Here is a 24,441-nt window from a genome sequence, read left to right as displayed (position 1 = left end):
TAAATGATTTACCAGGTTAGACACTTGTGTCCAGTTACTGCAGCCCAGTATTCAAAATTCACTATAGGTGACCACCTTTGTCTAAGCAGTGTTTTACAAGTGCCATAAATGTTTTTTTTTTCATCCATGTAAATGGGTGATTTCAAATGGAATTATGGTGGGCAAACCAGCAAGGCTCAGCAAGGGGTACCACACTGGCAGCTAGTTGATTATAGTTCCCCGCTTAAAACTTTTGACTGTTCAGCTCTGTCCTGAGTATATAAGCCCAGAGTGTATTTATCTCGCCCCTTTTCTACTGTATATCATGTCAAAATGGCTTTGCTGACTAGTGTTTATTTTCTTCTGTTTGCTTTGGAACAACAGAAAAAAAGTTATATATAATTCCACACAGAATTGTTGACATCTGTTCAAAATTGTATGAAATAATACAATTTCAGTCATGGGATACTTCTGTCATTTGTATTTGTGTTCAGTAACAGGTGGTGCCAATATAGAAATCTCACCTTTAACCAGTTGAGAGAAGAAATTAGAGCCACACATTGTGAGACCCTAAATTGTGAATCCGTATAGATAATCTAAAGGTGACAAGTCCATCTCCTCAGTCTTATTGTGTGCAAAGTCATGGCATTATAGCTAACCTCCCTGGACGTGGATGGAAGAGAAAAACTGAATGAAGGTTGCAATGAAGAATTGTTTAAATGTTAGCTAAAGAACCTCAATCTACCTCCAAACAATCTCAAGCTGACCTGCAAATACAAGATGCAGCAGTGTCAGCTTGCACTGTCTGTCACAGTCTGAATGAAAAAGGGATGCTATGGTAGGAGATCCAGGAAGACCCCACAGTTGACACATAGACTTAAAAAAGCCAGGCTGGAGTTTGCCAGAACTTATCTGATGAAGCCACAAATTTAGAAAGCTGTCTCTGTCAGAGGTTCCGGGTCTTCTAGCAGGACAATGACCCAATGCATACTTCAGAAAGCACCCTGAACTGGGTTAAGACAAAGTGCTGAAGTGGCCGGCAATGAGTGCAGATCTAAATCCTGTAGAACACCTGGGGTCCCCCTGGCACCCTTATAGTATGAGAGCTGGAGCAGTTGGCAAAAGTAGAGTGGGGCCCAAATTCCAGCAGAGAGGTGTAAGAAACTTCTTACAGGAAGTGACTGATTTCAGTTATTGTTTCAAAGGGGGTGAAACTAAATATTAAGCTGAGGGTGCCAATAGTTTTGTCCAGTCCATTTCTGGAGGTCTGCGTCTTTTGTGTTGTCCCAATGCAAACTAAAGAAGTAAACATGTGAATACCAAAGCATTCGCAATTGAACCGTGTTGTAAAAGAAGTGATGCATTTTCTGAAAGCAGTGCAGGGGTGCTGGGCTGAATGGCTAGGCTTCATGCTAGTAATATTTTTCTATATAATAGAAAAATATTACTGGATCATTTTTGCCGTATCGCCCAGGCCTCTCTCTCTCTCTCTCTCTCTCTCTCTCTCTCTCCGTCTGTCCACTCTCCGTCCACAGAGACTAACTGACCCTCTGTGCTCTGTGTCCAGGAGAGGAGGTTGCCTCCCCCCGTGCCAAAGAAACCCCCAAAGGCTCACCCACCCCTGGCCCGGGACCGCTCGCTCGAGAGCACCGAGAAACAGCGGCAGGAGGCGCGCAAGCGCTTGATGGCGGCCAAGAGGGCGGCGTCTGTGCGCCAGAATTCAGCCACAGAGAGTGCGGACAGCATTGAGATCTATATCCCTGAAGCCCAGACCAGACTATGAAAGCACACACACATACACACAGACACACACACATGCATACACCACTGCCGCATTCATACATAGAAATGCTGATTCTAGCATTAAAAAGCACAAACACACCGCCCAGGTCTGTATCTCTGAGAGAAGCGCCATGACACATGCATACAAACACACACACATAGAAACAAATACACAAAAAGTTAGACTAGGTAGCCTAACCCCACACAGCCATAATGTGAAGTGTCCAGTTTAGAAGGATTCAGTGTAAAGTGCTGTCAGACTCTGTTACACTCTATAAAACTCTAAAGCTACAAAACCAGAGGTTTGTAGGTTCAATACCCATGTCAACTAAGCTGCCACATTGGAGCCTTGGACCCTTAAGCAAGGCCCTTAACCCTCTCTGTTTCCGGGGTGCTTGTAGCTTGGCTGACTCTGTGCTATATCCCTTACTTTTTTAGCTGGGTTATGCGATCTGAAGAATTCCGCTGTACAATATAAGCATGTAACAAAAATTTACCAGAAGACTTCAGAGGCAAGCGTTTAAGAAGAAAAACTATGGACGTAGGCCCCATCGCCAGCCCAGGTCTTGTAACATCTGGACCGTTCTGGGAGAACGTCTGCTGGACAGATGTGCTCCTTGGTAAAGTACATCACTGTGTTGAAAGAAAAGAACACAGTCCCTACGGTCAAACATGGTTAAGGTTCAAAGATGTTTTGGGGATGTTTTGCTGCTTCTAATATTGGATGACCTGACTGTGTGAACACCCACCAAAGAATTTTGGAGCATTATGCAGGGCCCAATTTCAGAAAGCTGTAACTCTCTGTTAGAGGTTGTGGATCTTCCAGCAGGACGATGACCCAAAGCATACCAGAAATGGTTTAGGATGAAGTCAGCCTGGGTCTTGTAACATTTGGACCTTTGCAGATCCTGCCATACTTGGAAGGCATGGACAGAGCCAACCTTCTGGACAACCAGGCAGGCCCAAACTGGTTGGGAGGCGGGAAGGAAGATGGGGACGACACAAAATGTTATCATCTGAATGCAACAAAGTAGAAGTAGAGGTAGAGCGGTAGAGGTAGAAGCTGGTGACTGGGCGAGGTAAAGGCGACATCCCTGGTAGAACTTTCCCTGAAGCTTTTACTACTACTGAATGTAGTAATCAGTCACTGGGAAATGCCTTACTATACTTAAATACCTTAAACAGACTCATGCAACCATGCACAATTCCTAAACACTTAGAATATTGAGGTCAACTGCTTAGAAAATAGCTAATCTGAGCTAAGTTAATATATAGGTATAAATTCAACACACTCTTCATGCTCACACTGGTTCCAACACCTTTAATTTTAGAAGTATTCAAAATAAAAGTATAGTGTTTTTGACATGCTGCGGTATAGCTTTAAATACTGCATAAAGGAATGAATCATTTAAAGGGTTGATAGTAATTTAGAGTGCAACATAAAAATGATATTTTAAAGATTCATGTGTACAAAATGCAATAAGTTGCCACATTAGGAATGTATATTTAAGCAATAATACATGAGAGGGAGTGCCATCTGCAGCCTGGCAGCCTGGGCCTTGCTCTCTCCAGGATGGGTAGAAGGCGTTGCATCGGCGGCAGTCCGTTGGAAGTATCAGGCTGGTCATTAATAGCTTCTAAATTTAAACCGAAACAAATGTTTTGAAAGCCAGAAGACTTTATAAACTCATCATAATTAATGTTGCCAGTCTTTTACGTGGATAATTATAGCTAACCTTGCTGCTCTGTTATGGCTGGTGTTCGCTAGATTGTGTGTATGTTGCAGAGTAATACTTGAAGAGCTTCCTTCGATCAGAGTGCCATTATCGTGCATATAGGCACTCCTAGAACATCTCTCAGCCAATCACATTGCGGGGTCGGAGCTAACTGTGCTATAATATTTAAATAAATATTTAAATATAATATTTATATTTTAATATTAGCCCACTTCAGTCATTCTTGTAATGTGATATATTTCATACTTCTTAACTGAACTATTTGGAAGATGGTTTTGAAATTTTGCATGGTTGCATGGCTTAAAGCCAAGCAGTAATATGCTAGAATTGGAATTTTCGCTGTTAGGCTCCCCCTACAGTTGGGGAGTATAATTTACTTATAAATACAATTCGTGCTTTGAGCGCCCTTCATGGATAGCTTTAAACGAATGTGCATTTCTGGACAAGCTGAGCGAAATGGAACCAACATCTGAAGTGAAAGACAAACGTGGACTGAGGCGTTTACACTAATATGGAGCATCAAAATGAGGTTTTTGACATGACTTGCCCTGCCTAGATTCTAATAAACCGTCTAGTTAATCCCCATCCCTGGACAGGGCAGACTGGCAGTTCCAGAGTAGCTACATTTGAACTATCTGCACTTATATAGTAACCCAGCTTGGAAAAGCAAAGCTCAAAAAACAGAGAGTGGCAGCTTAGCAGACATGGGTTTTCAACCTACAACCATGTGTTTAGAGATAAGTTTCTAAACATTAGACACATCTAGACACATGGTCACTCATCCACATGCTTCAGTAGTTAACATTCACCCTTAACACACTTCACATACACACATACATACATACATACACCTGTGTACTGGCGCTGACTGATAAGGGCAGGGTGTTTGTATATAATCTGTGTTATTCCGCTACTCTTACTGCTACGAGGGAAAGCGTAGCAGGTCTCGATGTTTGGTTTTGATCTCTTCTCCACAATCTTTCCCGGCTGGTCTCGTCTCTCCGCTCTCTCTCCGCGGCGAACGTTCTGCTGCAGCTCCTCTTCCTCGCTGTGTACAATAGGCCTCGGCCCTTTCCCGCGCAGTCCTCCTTCTGCTCCTCCTCCTCCTGCTCCTCTCTGAAGTCCAGTACCACATCTGTCCTTCTAATGAATCCTGGATTGGTGGAATCTAATGGATGAGCCTTCACCCACCTACACTCTTTGAAAAATAAAGGTTCCTCAATGGTTCCTGTCTTTGGGCGAGCAGTTCCTAGGACAAACCTATTATTGATATAGACCCCCTTACCTGTGTAGACTCTGTTTGACGGATGGTTTTCGTCAAGTTTGCCCAAATTTTAAAATATAGGTGACCAAAATAAGCCTCATCGGAATGTATTGATTCATTTGGAAAATTTAGTAAAATCACTTTCCTCATTTGAACGTAGAACCTGCACACGAAAATCCCATGAATCTTCATCACCTTTATGATTTCCCCTGTATAGATCGTATACACTGATCAGCCGTAACATTAAAACCACCTGCAAGGTGAAGGAAATATTATTGATTTATGTGGTTCCAGTGGCACCTGTAAAGGGGTGGGATCTACATTTTAGGCAACAGTCAGTTCTTGAAGATGATGTAGGTGTAGACTAGGCTAGACGTGTTTCTGGAGTACAGTGATAAGCAGCTATCAAAGGTGCTCCAAGAAACACGGTCATGGGCATCCAAAGCTCATTGATGTGCTCCATGGAGGCCCCACCTCACAATTTACAGGAATTCTTGAAGGAATTTCTGCTACTGCCTTGGTGTAAGAGACACCGGCATGGTGGGGTGAGGGGACCTACACAAAATTTTAGTGTTGTGGCTGATCAGTGTACATCATATACACAGTCAGTGGTTCTACTCTCACTCTTGTTTATACGGCTTGTGGGTTCTTGTTACAGTGGGAGATGGGAGATGGACTTTGCCCCACTTTGCAGATTTTATAGCTAGATAGATCTTTGACTGCTAATTCAATTAGTAAATAAATCGCTTTAATGTCCATTCCACTGAAGATGATACAGCAAGACCTTTCTATCTAGAACCTACCCTTTCCACACAGTTATTTTAATAATGAGTATGAATGTTCTACCTTGCCTTTGTTATCGCTGGCGATGACTTTGACTTCTCTAGGTTCTCCCGGTTGAGCCCTCACATTTAATTGACAATGACTTTTATTCCTCAAAGAACCAGCCATTGAAAGGAAATGTTCTATAGTAAACCACTTGCTCCAAAGACCCCATTGCGGTTCCTTTATTTTCATGAGTGTTCCTGCTTCAGTAGAGATGGACTACTCAGAAAGTGCTGAATACAGCACATGTCGCAATTGGATCAAGGTCAAGCGAGGACAACGGTGACTTCGGCTAAGGCCCAAAAGCTCATGGATCTTTGGAAGACAGCGCAGACGGCTTCCTTTCCTCTACCCGACGTACCTAAACCTTCCAGGCCAGCTTCATTCACGGCTTCACCTTCTGCTTCTGCTGACGTCACATTTCTTACCTGCCTCCCTCTTTCTCTCTTTCTCTCTTCTCTCTGGCTTTCTCTCTCTCGCTCGCTCTCTCTTTTACCGTAACGTATGAATGAAAAGCAGCAGAGGAACAGGGTACGTTATGTTAAAAGCAATATTCATTTCCAATTCGAACAATCAGCGTTCCACTGTAAGACTGTAAAGACCATCGAGGTTCTGTTCTTTGTACAAGTTGGTTGGACCACTGCTGATGGAAGAAGAGGCCTTCAATGTTCTGTAGCCATTTCTGTTTCCTGTACTGATGCTTGCTATTGTGAACTCATATGATCGATCACTCTTCTCTATTTGAAATATTTGAAACCCTCTAGTCATACGGTAGACATTTAGGCACATCATATTCTTTAGTGTATATTATAGCCTACAGGTTAACTTCCGTTTTTTGTAACGTAGAATTGGGATGTCCTGTGGATACAGGCTATGGCCATCCTCAGTAGAGCCTCTCCCCTTGAATTCAGCCGAGAGATGAAAACTGCAAAAACTGCGAGCTTTTTCTTGTCATTGGCTAATTTACGTCTTTCCAGTAGCAAGTTCTGTGACTTAATTTCGTCGTTCTTAAATTACGATGTTTTATAATGTTTGGAAATGGGGAGAAATTGGGGTTGTTTGTGTTTTTTTTGTTGTTGTTGTTGTTTTTGTTTGTTTTTTCCAGTAGACTGTGGGGGAGTGGCTCTCTGAGAGAATCATGTGAATCAAGTCTGTCCAATCGGGTCAGGCGGGCAGGACTTAGCATTAAACTCTCAGGACGATACGGGGATTCAGTGGGCGCAGCAAAATCAGGGTCTCCCAGTGGTGGTGTTTGTGTGTGAATGTGTGTACGAGTGTGTGAGCGTGTGTTTGGATAATTAATTGTCTTTATGGTGAAGCGGGGTGTGTGTGTGTGTGTGTGTGTGTGTGTGTGTGTGTGTATGTGTGAGCGTCTATAAAAGTGCTTCCTAACTTCCTTGGTTAACACAAACTTTTACCTTTCTGTTTGGATGAAGTGAAGTAGCCTCATAGCCAACCCCCCCCAACACCCCTCCTCCTCCCCACCAACACACACACCCCCAGTCCTTATTTTAGTCAGTAATGTTTGTACAGAAACTCTACAATGACAAGCATGCAGACACGGTAATATAGGAATACTGTATATCTTATTTGTACTTTTGATTCTTTATTTATGAATTCATTTATTTACCTGTTTATTTATTTATTTAATGAATTATTTATTGTTGATTTATTTTGTACGGTTCGGATTCTGTTCAGTGATCTGTCATGCTACCCTCATATTGTGAATATGTTGTATTGTATGTATAGACATTATGTGTGCATACATACGATAAACACAATAAATTCTTCAAACTTTTTTTGCTCTTTTAATATCTTTCCTGTGTGTGGACCTGTCCATCTGTCTGTCTGTCTGGCTAGCTATCTGTCTATCTACCCAGCTATCTATCTATCAGTCTATCTATCTATCTGTCTATCAGTCTATCTATCTATCTATCTATCAGTCTATCCATCTATCTATCAGTCTATCTATCTATCTATCTATCAGTCTATCTATCTATCTATCAGTCTATCTATCTATCTATCAGTCTATATCTATCTGTCTATCAGTCTATCTATCTATCAGTCTATCTATCTGTCTATCAGTCTATCTATCTATCTGTCTATCAGTCTATCTATCTATCAGTCTATCTATCTATCAGTCTATCTATCTATCTATCTATCTGTCTATCAGTCTATCTATCTGTCTATCAGTCTATCTATCTATCTATCAGTCTATCTATCTGTCTATCTATCTATCTGTCTATCAGTCTATCTATCTATCTGTCTATCAGTCTATCTATCTATCTATCTGTCTATCAGTCTATCTGTCTATCAGTCTATCTATCTATCAGTCTATCTATCTATCTGTCTATCAGTCTATCTATCTATCAGTCTATCTATCTATCAGTCTATCAATCTGTCAGTCTATCTATCTATCAGTCTATCTGTCTATCTATCTATCAGTCTATCAATCTATCTACCTATATATCTATTTATCTCTCTCTCTCTCTCTCTCTCTATATATATATATATATATATATATCCATCAATCCACTGGAGGGTATGTTTGTTTACGTGTCTGTCGTTCTTGCTACTGGTGAACGCATCTGCATTTCTGTCTGCAGCCAGAAGGTGGAGTGTGCGCTCGTGCGCCTCCATTTATTGTTCTTCTGATCTCATCTCGGTCTAGTTCCTGTAAAACTGCCTTACTTCGCCCTCTAGCGCCCACTACCACTTTAATTCCACTGAGAAACTTTGAGAAGTGTGTCACATCAGCTCTCACTGCAGACACCGCTAGAGGGCTGCAGGACCAGTGTCATTTCTTTAGCAGCCACCTTTCATCAGAGACTGTTGTAGGCTGTAAGTTTTCCCCACGAAAACCACAGTAAAACGGTTCTAAACCATAAGGGTCGATTTTATGCAGCTCCCTTAAACATGATCAAATGTTTATGTAGCATTTGGATTTTAAAGTGCTGGGTTTTGATATTTGAGTGCAGTATAATGTAGTATTTGGATTTTATAATGTAGAATTTAAACAAATGCTACACTTTAAAATTAAAATACTGCATTTTAAAATACAAGTTCTACACTTTAAATACTTAAAGTGTAGCATTTGTATTTCAAGGTGTAATGTTTGAACTCTAAAGTGTAGTATTTGTATTTTAAAGTGCAGTATTGTATTTTAAAGTGCAGTATTTGTATTTTAAAGTGCAGTATTGTATTTTAAAGTGCAGTATTTGGATTTTAAAGTGCAGTATTGTATTTTAAAGTGCAGTATTGTATTTTAAAGTGCAGTATTTGAACTCTAAAGTGCAGTATTTGAACTCTAAAGTGCAGTATTTGGATTTTAAAGTGTAGCATTTGGATCTTAAAGTGCAGTATTTGGATTTTAAAGTGCAGTATTTGAACTCTAAAGTACAGTATTTGGATTTTAAAGTGCAGTATTTTAACTCTAGAGTGCAGTATTTGGATTTTTAAGTGCAGTATTGTATTTTAAAGTGCAGTATTTGTATTTTAAAGTGCAGTATTTGAACTCTAAAGTGCAGTATTTGGATTTTAAAGTGTAGCATTTGTATTTTAAAGTGCAGTATTTGGATTTTAAAGTGCAGTATTTGGATTTTAAAGTGCAGTATTTGAACTCTAAAGTGTAGCATTTGTATTTTAAAGTGCAGTATTTGTATTTTAAAGTGCAGTATTTGAACTCTAAAGTGCAGTATTTGTATTTTAAAGTGTAGCATTTGGATCTTAAAGTGCAGTATTTGTATTTTGAAGTGCAGTATTTGTATTTTAAAGTGCAGTATTTGGATTTTAAAGTGCAGTTTTTGGATTTTAAAGTGTAGCATTTGGATCTTAAAGTGCAGTATTTGTATTTTGAAGTGCAGTATTTGGATTTTAAAGTGCAGTATTTGAACTCTAAAGTGCAGTATTTGGATTTTAAAGGGCAGTATTTGGATTTTAAAGTTTGGCATTTGGATGTTCAGTTGTAGCTTTTGACTTTTAGATTGTAGTATTTGGATTCTAAAGTTATTATTTACTGTGCAATATTTAGATGTCCAAGTGAAGTGTTTGTATTGTACAATACAGTATTATGTTAGATTGGCTATGATCTTTTTCATATGTGTGTATATTTAGTGTGCATTGCCTGAGCTGCTGGCCCCTCTGCTCTGGACCGTCTGAATCTCCTCTTTAATCTCCCTCTGGGATAAACAGCCCGAGGCAAATACAGATTCTCCAGATTAACGCACAAATCAATTAGTCTGTGTTCAGATGAATCAATAAATCTTCTTAATCTCCGCCCAGATAAACCCATTAATACACCAAACACCTTGTAAAGGAAATGTTTCCCGTTCTCAGGGGAGATTAGGGCTGAGAGGGAGCTGTAGTAAAACTACAATAGTGACGGGGTTTCCTACACAGAACTACTACTACTACTACTACTACTGCTACTACTTATTATTATTATTATTATTATATTCTACAAATACAGAGCACTATGTAGCCATGTAGCCAACGCGACCCTGTTGTCACTTCATAGATCCACACCATAGAACCATTCAAAGAGGTTCCTTTAAGAACCATAAACAACAGGTTCTCCGTCCTGAAGAAGAGCTGTTTACTCGGTGACCATCCATCTAAATCCATTCAGACAGTGCTGTGAGTGCTCGTGGTTTTATATATATATATATACACTGTTCCTCGAGATACATTTAGGGGTTCTTCAATTCAAGGAATCATAAGAGGAATCTCTAATGGTGCTTTGAGGAACATTCAAGACCGTTTTTTTGTTTATTATTATTATTATTATTATTATTATTGCGACTATTCCTCGTCGTCCTCTTACTTTTTCTTCTTTTCTGTATTTATGTATTTATTTTCTTTTTTTTTTTCGTTTTTTGTTGCAGTTCTTGTTCTTTCTCATCATCATTGATACCTTTTTTCTTTATTTAATTTTTTATCTTCAGTTTTTTTTTCTTATTCTGGTTCTTTCGGTTTTTCACCTTTTTCTTCTTCTTAATTTTTTTCCATCATCTTTTTCTTGCTTTCTTTCAGATCAATGATGCCATAAAAGGCCCTTTTCTGGTTCCATTAAGAACGTTTTGCCTTCATGTTCATCGTTTTTCTTCTTTTTTGTTTTGTTTTTAATTTTCTTCGTTTGATCTTTTTTTCAAAAAGCTTCTTTTTTTCTCGTTTTTAAACAATAATAATAATGATTGGATTTTTTTAACAGCTTCTCTCGATCTTGCTCTTCATCATCATCTTTTCTTCTGATTTTATTTTTATTCTTATTTTTATTTCGTTTCTCAATTTGTAGTTTTTTTTTTTTTTTCCTTTCTTTTCTTTTTTCTTCTTTGTTGTCTGTTAAACTCCGGCTGAACTACCGGTGTTGAATGAATGTTGAAAGTGTTTAGTTGACTCTCAAAGTTGTATTTGTAAGCAGTTGGTCTTAAATGAACTCTATGTGTCGCTGATCGCGCGCTAGAGGCGTATTTACCCAATACCCAATAACTTGTAGCCATCCAGAACTAATCATCGGTACCAACATCAGTACCCGACTTCACTGACGCTGTCGTTGCAAGGCTGAATGCAACCAAATCCTCCTCGCCGCAATGTTCCAACATCTAGTGTAAAACCTTCCCAGAAGAGCCGAGGCTGTTACTGCAGCAAAGGCGGGTCGGGGGCAGGTGTCCGCGCGCTCTCGGTGTTACACTAACACTGGTGTGTGTTTGTTGACTGTGTGAACTGGGCTCTATTCTTGTCCGCGCGCTCATGAATGGCCCTCCGCGGAAAATCAGCGCACAAAGCCTCAGTCAGACGCGCGTGCTGCTGGGACGGAGAGACAGAGAGCGAGAGAGAGTCATGCAGACGGAGCTGGGAGCGCGCGGCCGTCTGCAGAGCGCGCGCTGCTGCGAACGCATGTGGTCAGATTCCCAGGGATCCCTGCGTGTCTCTCCGCCCATCAATAAAGCCACGAGAGCATGAAACCGCAGTGAAAGGGACTCCACCCGCCAGCTTTTCAGGTACCTGGCCACTAAACACACTCTCGGGCGCACACACGCGCACAAAAGACGACGCGCAACAAAGCGCGCGGGGGTCTTTTGTGGCTCTGCTTTATACCCCTACAACACGAGCGAAGAGCGATACACAACACTGTCCACCCACTGCGTCAACAAGCACAGAGCTGCTCGAGCCCTGATTTGGAATCGCGTGCTTCGGTTTGGCCAACGAGACGTGCCACGAGCTTGAAAGCGCGCTTGAGGGTTACTGTAATGCGCTCGAGCCTTAAGTGAAGACGTGCACTCTTCATAGTGACGGGTTCTGACGGAGAGATGCCACAGAAGAACCATGCTTGTGGCTTAGAGAACCTTTAAATATGTGGGGGGTTCTTTACATTCCTAAAAAGGAAAGAGCCAAAAGGGGTTCTTTGGCGAGAACCATATTTGGTGGCTTTACGAACCCTGTTTGGTTCATTAAATGTTTAAGATTCCCTTCCAAAAAGGGATTTGTTGGGAGAAATGTCACAGAAGAACCACATTTGGTGGTCTTTAGAACCTTTAAATATATGGTTCTTTTCCATTGTTAAAAATGAGGGTCCCAAAAGAGGTTCTTTGGAGAGATGTCACAGAAGAACCCTATTTGGTGGCTTTAAGAACCTATAAATATTTGATTCTTTATATTTCTAAAATGAAGGTCCCAACATGGGTTCTTTGGAGAGATGCCACAGAAGAACCATGCTTGTGGCTTAGAGAACCTTTAAATATGTGGGGGGTTCTTTACATTCCTAAAAAGGAAGGTGCCAAAAGGGGTTCTTTGGCGAGAACCCTATTTGGTGGCTTTACGGACCTTTAAATATTTGGTTCTTTACATGTTTAAGATTCCCTTCCAAAAAATCCCAAAAGTCCAAAAAATTTGTTGGGAGAAATGCCACAGAAGAACCACATTTGGTGGTCTTTAGAACCTTTAAATATATGGTTCTTTACCATACAGGGGTTTGTTGGGAGACATTTGGTGAATTTGCTGGTCTAGAGAACCTTTAAATATGTGGTTCTTTTGCATTGTTAAAAATGAGGGTCCCAAAAGAGGTTCTTTGGAGAGATGTCACAGAAGAACCCTGTCTGGTGGCTTTAAGAACCTATAAATATTTGGTTCTTTGCATTTCTAAAATGAAAGTCCCAAAGGGGGTTCTTTGGAGAGATTTCCTTTGGACAGAATAAACATGTTTGGTGGCCTAGAGAACCTTTAGATATTTGGTTCTTTGCATTATTAAAGAGGAAGGTCACAAAATGGGTTCTTTGGAAAGATGCCACAAAAGAACCATGCTTGTGGCTTAGAGAACCTTTAAATATGTGGTTCTTTACATTCCTAACAAGGAAGGTGCCAGAAGGGGTTCTTGGGAGAGAACCATATTTGGTGGCCACAAAAGAGCCATGTTTGGTGGCCTAGAACTACCTAGAACAACCTAGAAAGATGCCAGAATGAGTTTGTTGGGAGAAATGTCACAGAAGCACTTGGTTCTCTGGAGAACCTTTAAATAGATGGTTATGAAATAGTACATGAAGCTTCTCCACACTCACAGATCTCACATCATCTCACACATGGTTCTTCAGGGTGGTTCTCCAAAGCAGTAGTCCCTTACAGTGTCTTTTTGTATGGAGGGTAGAGAACCGTATACTAGGGTTCTAGGCAGAACTTTTATCACGATGGAAAAGTTGTTTAAACCTTTTTAATGTTCTCGGAGGAAACGTGGTTCTTCAGGGAACCTGTAGTGTTTGGTTGAGAGCGATCTGATCCGCGTGAGGAATCCTTCTAAAGGTGAAACCTCGTAACACCCAAGTCCAGAACCAATTAGTAACCTATTAATGTAGGAGTGCACCAGGAGCTCCAGCAGTGGATCAGTAAGAGTGTTATTAAAGAACTGTGATCTGTGTGGTAATTACTGCCCCTCCTCTAATCTGCCCTTTAATCTAATCCTCGCGCTAATCCTGATCGACACTGGAGATTAGGCGGATTAGAGTGTGTGGATTAAACCTCTGGGAATACCCTCTCCTTCCCTCCACACTGACTCCTGCATGTGAATGAGGAAGGTACCCTCGCTCGCTCATTTATAAACCCCCCCCATCAGCCCGTCTGCTCCAAAACAGCCCGGGACCGGCCCAACTGCTGCCCTTCCCATCCGGCTCCGCAGGTGCTCCGGTCTGCGCGCTGACAGAGGGAGCGCGGAGGCTCACCTGACCCGACCGCTGAGCCACAGGTCTAACGGCTAAACCTCAAATAAATAAATACACACAAAAGAAAATAATTATTATTATTATTTAATATCAGCAAATCATAAATAATGTTGTTCTAAATATTACTTTAGCATTCAATGACTTAAAACTTTAACTTAAAAATAAAGCAGTAAAATATTTCTGTAATAATTCGAAATTTAATGATTCAGTTAAAGCTGAAACATTTGTTTACAATATTTTATATACAAATATTAAATAAAAATGTAAAAAATAAAACATTAAAACTTACTAAATACTAAAAGTTATTATTTAAAAATTAGCTTAGCATTTTGAAAATATTAAGGCAAAAAGGAAAAAATACAAAATAAATGTATTTAAATGTTTAGTGTTTTTAACCAAAAATTAATTCAATCTGAAACGTTTATTTATTTAAAAAAAATTGAGGCGATTAAAAAAAATATTTTAAATAATATTATTATATTTATTATATGTTGAAAATGTATTGGAAATGTCTTTAAATAATAACACAAAATGATATCAAGGTTGGAAAAACACTAAATTAATCATCAAAATTAGGATACCCGGAATCAATATTTCAATATTTCAAAAACAAAATGTTTCAAAAGAAAATCATTATAAAACATTAATTTTTGACATGACATTTTTTAAAGACAAAATGTATCTTCATTAAAAACTGAAGTTTCAGCTCAAATTAATCTTTAATTCAGTGAAAAACTGTGAGAAACAGAATCTTCTGAAAATCCAGTGAAATCAGTCACTTCAAAGCGCGGCTTTCAGCGCGTGGAGAAATTCGTTTAACTAATCGATTCCGCGCGAGTGATAAATATTAATAAGTCAGTGTTTGATCTGTTGAACGTTGTTCCTTTTTCCTCTCTCTCTCTCTCTCTTTCTGCCTCGCGCTCCGATGCTAAAACCCCTCCGTGATCACGTGGCAGTGTGTGTATGTGTGTGTGTGTGTGTGTGTGTGAATCCATCACACCAGCTCAGTAAATGTAAAGCACATTTATCACGAGCGCTCCTCTTTCTTCTCTTTCTTCTCTTTGCTCTTTACTCTCACGCGCTTTTGCTCTTTTGGTGCGCGGACCGGTGTATGTGTTTGTGTGAGTGTGTGTGTGTGTGTGTGTGCGTGTGCGCGCATCTGCATGTGTGTGTCTGACTGAAGAGCGCAACTGCTGCTGTTCCCACGGACGGAGGAGCAACACACACACACACACTCACACACACACCCTCCCCAGAGCCGGATACACACCACACATACACACAATCAAAAGAACCACATACACACACACACACACACACACACACACTCCCACACACAATCTCTGTGTGAGTATAGCAGTAGGGGTGTGTGTTTAGAGCCTCTCGTACCAGTCAGAATCTCAGGTACCAGCGGGGTGTGTGTGTGTGTGTGTGTGTGTGTGTGTGTGTGTGTGTGTGGAGTTGGACCCCACTGAGCAAAACCAGTGAGTGTTTATGGTTCAGTGTGAAGGAGAGGGGGTGTTGGCTCGGAGGAGGCACGTGTTGACATCCAAATTACAACAAAAGCAAACAAACAAACAAACAACAAGCCTCTTTAAACCACTACGAATAAACAAACAAATTAACAGAACATTAAAAATGGGTTCTTTAAGGTTCCCCCATTCTTTAAAGAACCATAACACCTCACAGAGCCATTGGGATGCTTAAACGGTTCTTTGCCTGCTTAAAGAATTGCTCATATTGGTGGAAAACCTTCTGGCTTAATGCACCGTTAAAACAGGTTCCACTTGGTATGAGTCAAAGAACATATTTAGTACCCTTTAGAACCCTTTTCTGTCTTATAATGAACATCACAATACAGCACACACCTCCCCTCTAGAACTATATGACTTGTAACAACAGCAGAACCCTGTTTAAAAGGTTCTTTATACCCCCTCTTTAATATCTCACTTAGCAAACAGGGTTCTAGCTAGTGCTGGAAATGTATTTAACCGTCTAACAATAGTAGAACCCTATATGGTGCTATATAGAACTGTTTTCGAGCTTTCAGTGGTGGTTCTTTAAGTTTTCATATTTCTTTAGGCTGTATAACCATTGCCTTCACTACAGAACCCTTTAATAACCTCCCTTGTAACGCTTTCACAAAAGGGTTCTACTGTATATAGTACCGAAAACGGTGAGAACCTTTTGGGACGATATGTAAAAAACATTTTTCTCCATTTTCAAGAGGTTCTCGTAACAAAGTTGCCAACGCTCATATTAAGGGTTCTGTAGAAAGGACAAGAGTACAACCCTTCGGTAGAACCATTCTATAAACTCAATGGTCGAGTTCTATAAGGAGACACAGTTTTATATAGAACCATTGCTTTTATTGAAGAACCCTTGAAGAACCCAGAGCACATGGTCATTCCAACAATAACAACAATAATATATACATTGTAACCATATATATATATATATATATATTAGTATTGTCTACTTACTAAATTGTGGAGCATTGCTGTGAGGATTTGATTGCATTGTACCCCTCTAGCCCACACCTGGCCTTAGGCATGGTGACAGTAGGATCATGTTTATCGACTCTGGAAAGTCGATAGGACAAGCTGTGTAACTAAGTGTAGCTGAATGCATTCATTAGAAGGGGTGTCCACAAACATTTGGACATATAGTGTAGAACATTGGCTCCTGGGTGAAGTAACCAGATTTAAGCCTAAAACCTTGTGAGGGTAAAAGCCATTACAGGGCTACCAACTGCCCTGTTTTAGCCTTAAGTACCACCACAGCTCAACCACCCCCCCCCCCCCACACCCCCCTCCCGCGCCCCCCACCACCTCTTCCCACACCACCCCACTTCAGCCTCTTATAGAAAGCCAAGTGCCCAGAGTGTCCACTCTGAAGATACAACCCTGCTGTCCAGAGACAGATAAATAAATAAAAAGGCCCCGCCCCCTTTCCTATTCTACTCCAGCACTGACAGCTCCTTTCACTCTCATCACTCTTACACTAATGCTGCCGCCGCTTTGTGTGGCGCTCGTGCGCTGCCCCAAGGGGGGTAGTTAGGTGGTAGGATGGTGGTGGGTGAATTGGTGGGTGATGGAGAGAGAAACAGAGTGTGTGTGTGTGTGTGTGTGTGAGTGTGGTTTGGCTGGGGCGGGCGGGGGGCGGGGGGGTACCTGTGTTTAAAGAAGAGCTTGAAGGTGACAGGGGTCAACCTGTGCGCGTGACCTTTTTATTAAGGCGTTAAAGCCGCGCTCGCGGGGAGGGGTGTGTTTTTATTTGCGCATTGTCTGGCACCGGAGCAAAACGCAAACTGCGCTTAATTGGTCGCGAGGCGGAGAGCAGCAGGAGCCCTTCAGCTCCGAGTGATGAGTTACTAATGAGAGACACTCCGAGGCCTCCTCTCTCCTCCTTCACTCCCCCAGCCAGCACCCGGTCCCGCAGAACTCCCGCAGAACTCCCGCAGAACTCCCGCAGAACTCCCGCAGAACTCCCAGAGAACTAATGAAAGATGATTTAGGAATTATGACGATTCATATAGAGAATATTTAATAAAGCTTTAATGTGAAGCAGAACAGTTATACAGTGATTAAAAGATAAACGTTCGAAAAATAATTACTTATTGGAATGATGATGATGATGAGCATCATCATCATCATCATCATCATCATCATCATCATCATTATTATCATAATTGTTATGTTTGTCACTGACATCACCACCACCTCATCATCATCATCATCATTATTAATATAAATTTTGACACTCTAACATCAATACCACCATCACATCATCGTCGTCGTCATCATCATTATCATCATCATCATTATTATTAATTTTGTTACTGTGACATCACCACCACCAAATCATCATCATCATCATCATCATCATCATTATTATTAATTTTGTTACTGTGACATCACCACCACCAAATCATCATCATCATCATCATCATCATCATCATCATTATTATTAATTTTGTTACTGTGACATCACCACCACCAAATCATCATAATCATCATCATCATCATCATCATCATCATCATCATTATTATTAATTTTGTTACTGTGACATCACCACCACCAAATCATCATCATCATCATCATCATCATCATCATTATTATTAATTTTGTTACTGTGACATCACCACCACCAAATCATCATCATCATCATCATCATCATCATCATTATTATTAATTTTGTTACTGTGACATCACCACCACCAAATCATCATAATCATCATCATCATCATCATCATCATCATCATTATTAATTTTGTTACTGTGACATCACCACCACCAAATCATCGTCATCATCATCATCATCATAATTAATATTAATTTTGTTACTGTGACATCACCACCATCACATCATCATCATAATCATCATCACCATTATTATTATTATTATTATTATTAATATTAATATTATGTTGTTGTTGTTGTATCTGTCTGTCTCTTCTGCCTTGTAGCTTTTCCCCCATGCCCCAACACACACCCACCCACACCCACCCCACTGGTGTGCTAGCGTTGGTGGGCGTGTACAGTGGGCGTGTTCTTTCGTTCCGCCCCTCCTCCAGGTGCGCTCCGCTGCTATGCTTCCATTGGTCGGCTCTGTGTATAAGCGGCACGCGCCCGCGTGTGTGGGCGTGTATAAGAGCGGTGTGTGTGCATGTGTGTGTGTATAAGAGCCTGGCGAAGAGTTAAAGAGACAAGCATCTGCGTGCCACTCCTGTCTCTGCGCGCGCGCGTGTGTGTGTGCGTGTGTGTGTGTTTGTTTATTTATTGAGTTATTTATTGAGAGAGGATGGAGACGGTGCTGGACTCCTTCTCGTGCCTGGACTCCTTCTCCTCGCCCTACTTCGACGATGACGACTTCTTCGCGTGCAGAAGCGACGACTTCTTAGAGGACGATGTGGATTTCTTCGCCACTCAGCTGCAGGACTGCTGCGACGCGGCCGGCTTCTCCTTCTCCTCCTCCTCTTCCTCATCCTCGTCCTCCTCTTCCTCCTCCTTGTCCTCTTCGCTGAAGCGAAGGAGGCGCGCGCGCTCAGAGGTCGAGGCGCAGCAGCTCCGGCAGGCAGCTAACGTGCGCGAGCGGCGGCGCATGCAGTCCATCAACGACGCGTTCGAGGGTCTGCGCTCTCACATCCCCACCCTGCCCTACGAGAAGCGCCTGTCTAAAGTGGACACCCTGCGCCTCGCGATCGGGTACATCAACTTCCTCGCCGAGCTCGTGCAGTCAGACGCGCCGATCCGCAGCGCGAGCAGTGAGGCACTTAACCCGCCCAAGAAAATCATCATCTGCCACAGAGTCACCAGTGAGTTCTTCTTCTTATTGTTATTATTATTATTAATGTTATTATTATTGTTATTATTATTATTATTATTATTGTTGTTGTTGTTGTTGTTGTTGTTAGCATGTCCATCATAGTAATTACAGTAATGCCAGTCATCACAGGTATTCTATAATAATAATAATAATAATAATAATAATCATCATCATCATAATAATAATAAATACAAATGCTACCATTGCTAATAATCATAATAAATAAATGCTAATAGTAATAGTAATTAGTTATTATTATTATATTATTATTATAGTTATTATTATGAGCATACTATTGATATTGGCAAAAATGACAATAACCACCCTCCTCATTATTATTTGTGTATATAATTTCATGGTTGTTGTCTTATTATTATATTATTCTTATTCTTATTTAAAAATAATTATATCATAACAATGATGCCAATAAAAAAACAATAACAATAAAAACAACAACAATAATAATACTAATCGTCATCACCACATTATTATTATTATTATTATTATTATTATTATTATTACTGGTTTCCTGTCTGTAACTATCATTACTTTTGTTGTTGTTTGTTTGTTTGTTTGTTTGTTTTTCCTCGTCATTGTTTTTAAACCTCATTGTTTATTTTTCGTTCTGCAGGACCACCGTCTCCTAATGACCCGGACTACGGTCTGCCGCCCCTGGCTGGTCACTCTCTGTCCTGGACTGATGAGAAGCAGCTGAAGGACCAGAACATCATCCGGACAGCAAAAGTGTGGACCCCCGAAGACCCCCGGAAACTGCACCTCAAATCTTCCATCAACAACATCGAGAACATCGAGCCTCCCTTCAGCTTCATCTCCTAAAGCACTGCTGTACTCCTCCTCATCCTCCTCATCCTCCTCATCCTCCTCCACCTCCTCCCTCTCCTCCTCGTGACGACAACAACAACAGCGACGCTAATGTTGACGATCCAGTTCTATACATACACACGTGTGTGTGTCCCCTTGTGTGGGAAATCCCACGCGCTTAATGTGATGTTACTATGTAAATATTTATTACTGTCATTTCTCGAATGAGTTTAGAGCCTCTGGCAATCACGTGTAGTATTTAATTGTTGGAATTATTTCATAATATATTTTTCTAATTTAACGCTGATTTTTTTATTGTCAAACTGAGAAACGCTATTTTTTATAAAAATGGAAAACGTACCGTGCATCGAATGGCTTATATTTATACTGATGATTCAATAAATTTTCGTATTGATTCATAAAGCCTGTGTGTTTGACTCCCTCGCGCACAAACTACATTAGAAAACCCTACACACACACACACACACACACACATCACAGTCGCCCATCATTAGAACGCAGTTTATTATATGTACAAAAGCACGTGCAATAATACCCACACAGCCAAGACAACATATGCAGCACAATAAATCAGGGGTTTATGGCCTGTTTGCTGTGGGGAACCTGTAGAAGCAGCACGTATGCAACAATACTGCAATAAAGCACCGGCTTGTCCCACGTGCAACAATTCCCTATGAAAAATGCCTTCGCGTTACATGCTGTGTTTGTGGTGTGGAAGGTGCAAGGACTCGTGCGTCAATAGCATGTGCGTGAGTAACATGGTGATGGTTTTGATACGTAATACGTCACTGTTATATACGTCACAAATATAACAGGGTCGAGCCCAAACCCACGCGCATTCATTCACTTTAAAGTGATTGCTTAACAAAGCTGTGATGTCTGACATTAGTTAATATTGTAGCATAACAGTGTTATTCTTGTCCAGTGGCACGCGCGCTAAGCAACGTGCGTTAATGACATCATTAGTAATACGTTAATAGTGTGTGCTATAGCACTGTCATAACTGCTGTGCATATTTGTCCAATATGAGTAACAGATTAATAGCATGTTATAACATTGTTATTGAGCACTATGATGACATTGTGACATAGTACTGTTATGACGTGTTAACGTGTGCAACTGCACGTGCATTAATGACATGATTAGTAATACGTTAATAGTGTGCTATAGCACTGTCATAACTGCTGTGTACATTTTCCCAATATAAGTAACAGATCAATAGCATGTTATAACATTGCTATTGAGCACTATGATGACATTGTGACATAGTACTGTTATAACGTGTTAACGTGTGCAACTGCACGTGCATTAATGACATGATTAGTAATACGTTAATAGTGTTCTATAGCACTGTCATAACTGCTGTGCATATTTGTCCAATATAAGTAACAGATTAATAGCATATTATAACATTGCTATTGAGCACTATGATGACATTGTGACATAGTACTATTATGACGTGTTAACGTGTGCAAATGCACGTGCATTAATAACATAATTAATGCTGCATTTTAAATAATTCTATTCTATGTTTTCTATCTATTCTATACACGCACATTAATGTCCATCATTAGTAATGTGTTAATAATATGGCATAACACTGTCATAACTGCAAAGCTGCGTGCATTAGTAATATTATCAGTGATCTGTTAAAATTGCAGCATAACAATGTTAAAATTGCCCTACCTGTCCAATGCCACGTGCATCGGTGTCCAATATGAGTCCCGTGTTAGTAGTGTAGTATAACACTGTTATAATGACTCTTCCCGTCCAAAGCCACGTGCATGAATGCCTTTTATAATTGCTCTACATTACATTATAAGTAATGTGTTAAAACTGTAATATAGCTGTTATGACATGCTCCTCGTGTCCAAGGTCACGTGCTTTAGTGTCTAATATGTGCAATATTTAAATATACCACTGTTATGAGGGCTGTTTTGTGACCAAAGCCACGTGCATTAATGACATTATGAGCTTTATGTTAACAATGTATCATAACTTGTCCGAAGGCACGTGCATTAATGACATTTATGAGTATGAAACGTGTCTATAACATCACGTGAGTTGTTTGTGAAAAGAACGTGCACGTGAAGAAAATGTACTACATCAAAGCAACGTTGCCAAACAAATGTCAGCTAACAGACAGCAGTTTTGATCACGCGCCCTCTCGCCACACAAGCATTAGGCACCATTTCTCCCAGTGCCGTTTGGCTCGGAGCTGCGGACTGGACTGGACCCGCAGCCTCATTACAAATGCAGCAGCTGAAACTTGTCACGAGGTTGGTCATCATTGTGATCCGCAGGCCCCCGCTGGACTTCGGGCGATCCTCTGTATTTATCATGCTCGTGATGGTGTAAATGGGGGTAAAAGAACTGCCCCGTGTCCTCGCTGCCCCGGGCTGCTGCTGCTGCCCCAGCCTGGGGGTGAGGGTGCAGGTGCTGCAGGGCAGATTTTTCCCGTGGTACCCTCTCCTGCCGCCCTATACGTCAGCTCGCGAGGTATTAAGGGCCCAAAGCCTCCACCCCCATCCCCACACGGGCAACGCTGAGCCGAGCTGAGCGCCGGGACGCCGCAGCAGAAGCGCAGGAGGATCCGGGCTGAGGAAGGTATTTACAGTTCCTCAACTCTTCATCGTCACTCTTCATCATCATCACCACTCTCATTTACTCAGACAGATCAGAACCACTAGTAGCATTCATACTGGAATGTAGTTCATACTGGAATCGAATGTAATGAATGAATTGATTCATATTGTAATATTATAATACTAAGATATAATTCATACTGGGATATAATTCATACTGGGATATAATTCATACTGGGACATAATTCATACTGGGATATAATTCATACTGGGATATAATTCATACTGGGACATAATTCATACTGGGATATAATTCATACTGGGACATAATTCACGCTAGAATATAATTCATTTTGGGATATGATTCATACTGGAATATTGTTTTGCTAGAATATAATTCCTACTAGGATATAATTCATATCGAGTTATAATTCATACTGGGATATCACTGATATACTGACAGTGTAATTACATTACATTTAAAATGATATATACGCAACCTACCTTATTATTATGATTATAATTATTATGATGATGATGATGATGATTATTATTATTATTATTATTATTATTATTATTATTATCAAAGTGAATAAAGTTAATCATTATAAAGTGAATCATTATCAAGGCGTCATTTCTATACGGACAGGTTTAGGGTCATTTTGCAATATAACAAAAACAATAATAATAATCAATAAAAATCAATAATAAAATAAAATGCTCCAATAATAACACTAATAATGACTTTAACCACGTAAAGATAACCAAGTATCTTTATATTATTATTATTATTACTACTACTACAATTTATTATATTATATTATATTACTATTATTATATTATATTATATTACTATTATTATTATTATATTATATTATATTATTATTCCTCACACTGATTAATTAATGATGCATTATTCTTTTTATAGAAGATTTGTTTATTATTATTGTTTTATTTTATTTAAAAATAATAATAATAAACGCATGCCATCAGATTTGTATTACATTATTGTTGTTATTATTATTGTTATTATTATTATTATTATGATTATTATTATTATTAGTGTTGTTGTTAATGTCTATCTCTTCTACTCTTTTCTAATCTCTCCCTTTCCCTCATTAGAATCATTATGACTATCCGAACTGAACCGGGTCAGTGATGGGTCTCGGTTCCTAACCTTTCCTAATGGGTATAGTTTAAATCTAACAGTACGGAGGCCGCCGTGACCCAACCCGTCCTCCGCATTAGCGCCTCATTAGCTACAGCCATGTAATCTCATTACGCTCATTAGGAAGTCAAACAGGCCAGAACCCGGATGGAGACCAGAGCTCCGAGACTATTACCCGCGAGCGTGTTTCAGCGGGGTTAGAGGACCAGGGGCAACAGAACAGTGGGTTTGGTGCCTCCCTGTGCGTCCTGCTCGAGTCTGAGCTGCCCCATGCGCCTCAGAGCGTTCAGACAGCGAGGAGTCCCTGAGGTGCACAACCACCCCAACCCTCCTCCCCCCTCCTCCCCGCGCACCTGTTACAAGGTGTTCGGCGCATGTTGGAGTCTGCTTGTGTTTTTCTATGTGCCCAGTACCCACAATTCTGATCAACAATTCTGATCAACTGTACTGATCAACTGTACTGATTAACAATACTGATCAACTGTACTGATCAACTGTACTGATCAACTGTACTGATCAACAATACTGATCAACTGTACTGATCAACTGTACTGATCAACTGTACTGTTTAACAATACTGATCAATGGTACTGATCAACGGTACTGATTAACAATACTGATCAACTGTACTGATTAACAATACTGATCAACTGTACTGATTAACAATACTGATTAACTGTACTGATTAACAATACTGATCAACTGTACTGATTAACAATACTG

At 40.3% G+C, this 24,441-nt stretch overlaps 2 protein-coding genes across 8 annotated transcripts in view; both read left to right on the top strand.

The window, feature by feature from the left end:
* Positions 1-24,441, top strand: part of dlgap1a (discs, large (Drosophila) homolog-associated protein 1a) — a 195,791-nt gene that overhangs the window by 154,205 nt on the left and 17,145 nt on the right. For 6 of the 7 annotated variants that reach the window (XM_072669392.1, XM_072669389.1, XM_072669390.1 and 3 more), the window contains one exon: positions 1,547-7,384. In XM_072669392.1, the coding sequence (XP_072525493.1) occupies positions 1,547-1,762 (216 nt within the window). In that variant the 3' untranslated portion in view covers positions 1,763-7,384. Of the gene's footprint in view, positions 1-1,546; positions 7,385-24,441 lie in introns of those variants that run through there. The other variant, XR_011978310.1, reaches the window with a different exon arrangement.
* On the top strand, positions 18,505-20,311 carry ptf1a (pancreas associated transcription factor 1a). Its single transcript, XM_072669140.1, has 2 exons — positions 18,505-19,111; positions 19,754-20,311. Exons 1-2 carry the CDS (start codon positions 18,598-18,600, stop codon positions 19,957-19,959), a joined length of 720 nt encoding a protein of 239 aa, XP_072525241.1. The 5' UTR covers positions 18,505-18,597; the 3' UTR covers positions 19,960-20,311.

The sequence above is a fragment of the Salminus brasiliensis genome, chromosome 23 (genome assembly GCF_030463535.1).
Source record: "Salminus brasiliensis chromosome 23, fSalBra1.hap2, whole genome shotgun sequence".
Lineage (NCBI taxonomy): Eukaryota > Metazoa > Chordata > Actinopteri > Characiformes > Bryconidae > Salminus > Salminus brasiliensis.
This window is presented reverse-complemented; position numbering and strand designations above follow the sequence as displayed.

Bases quoted from the DNA above. Each gene is read 5' to 3' on its own strand.
- ptf1a (XM_072669140.1), top strand. From the start codon at position 18,598: ATGGAGACGGTGCTGGACTCCTTCTCGTGCCTGGACTCCTTCTCCTCG. The intron at 19,112-19,753 runs GTGAGTTCTTCT...TTCGTTCTGCAG, and splicing joins CATCTGCCACAGAGTCACCA to GACCACCGTCTCCTAATGAC.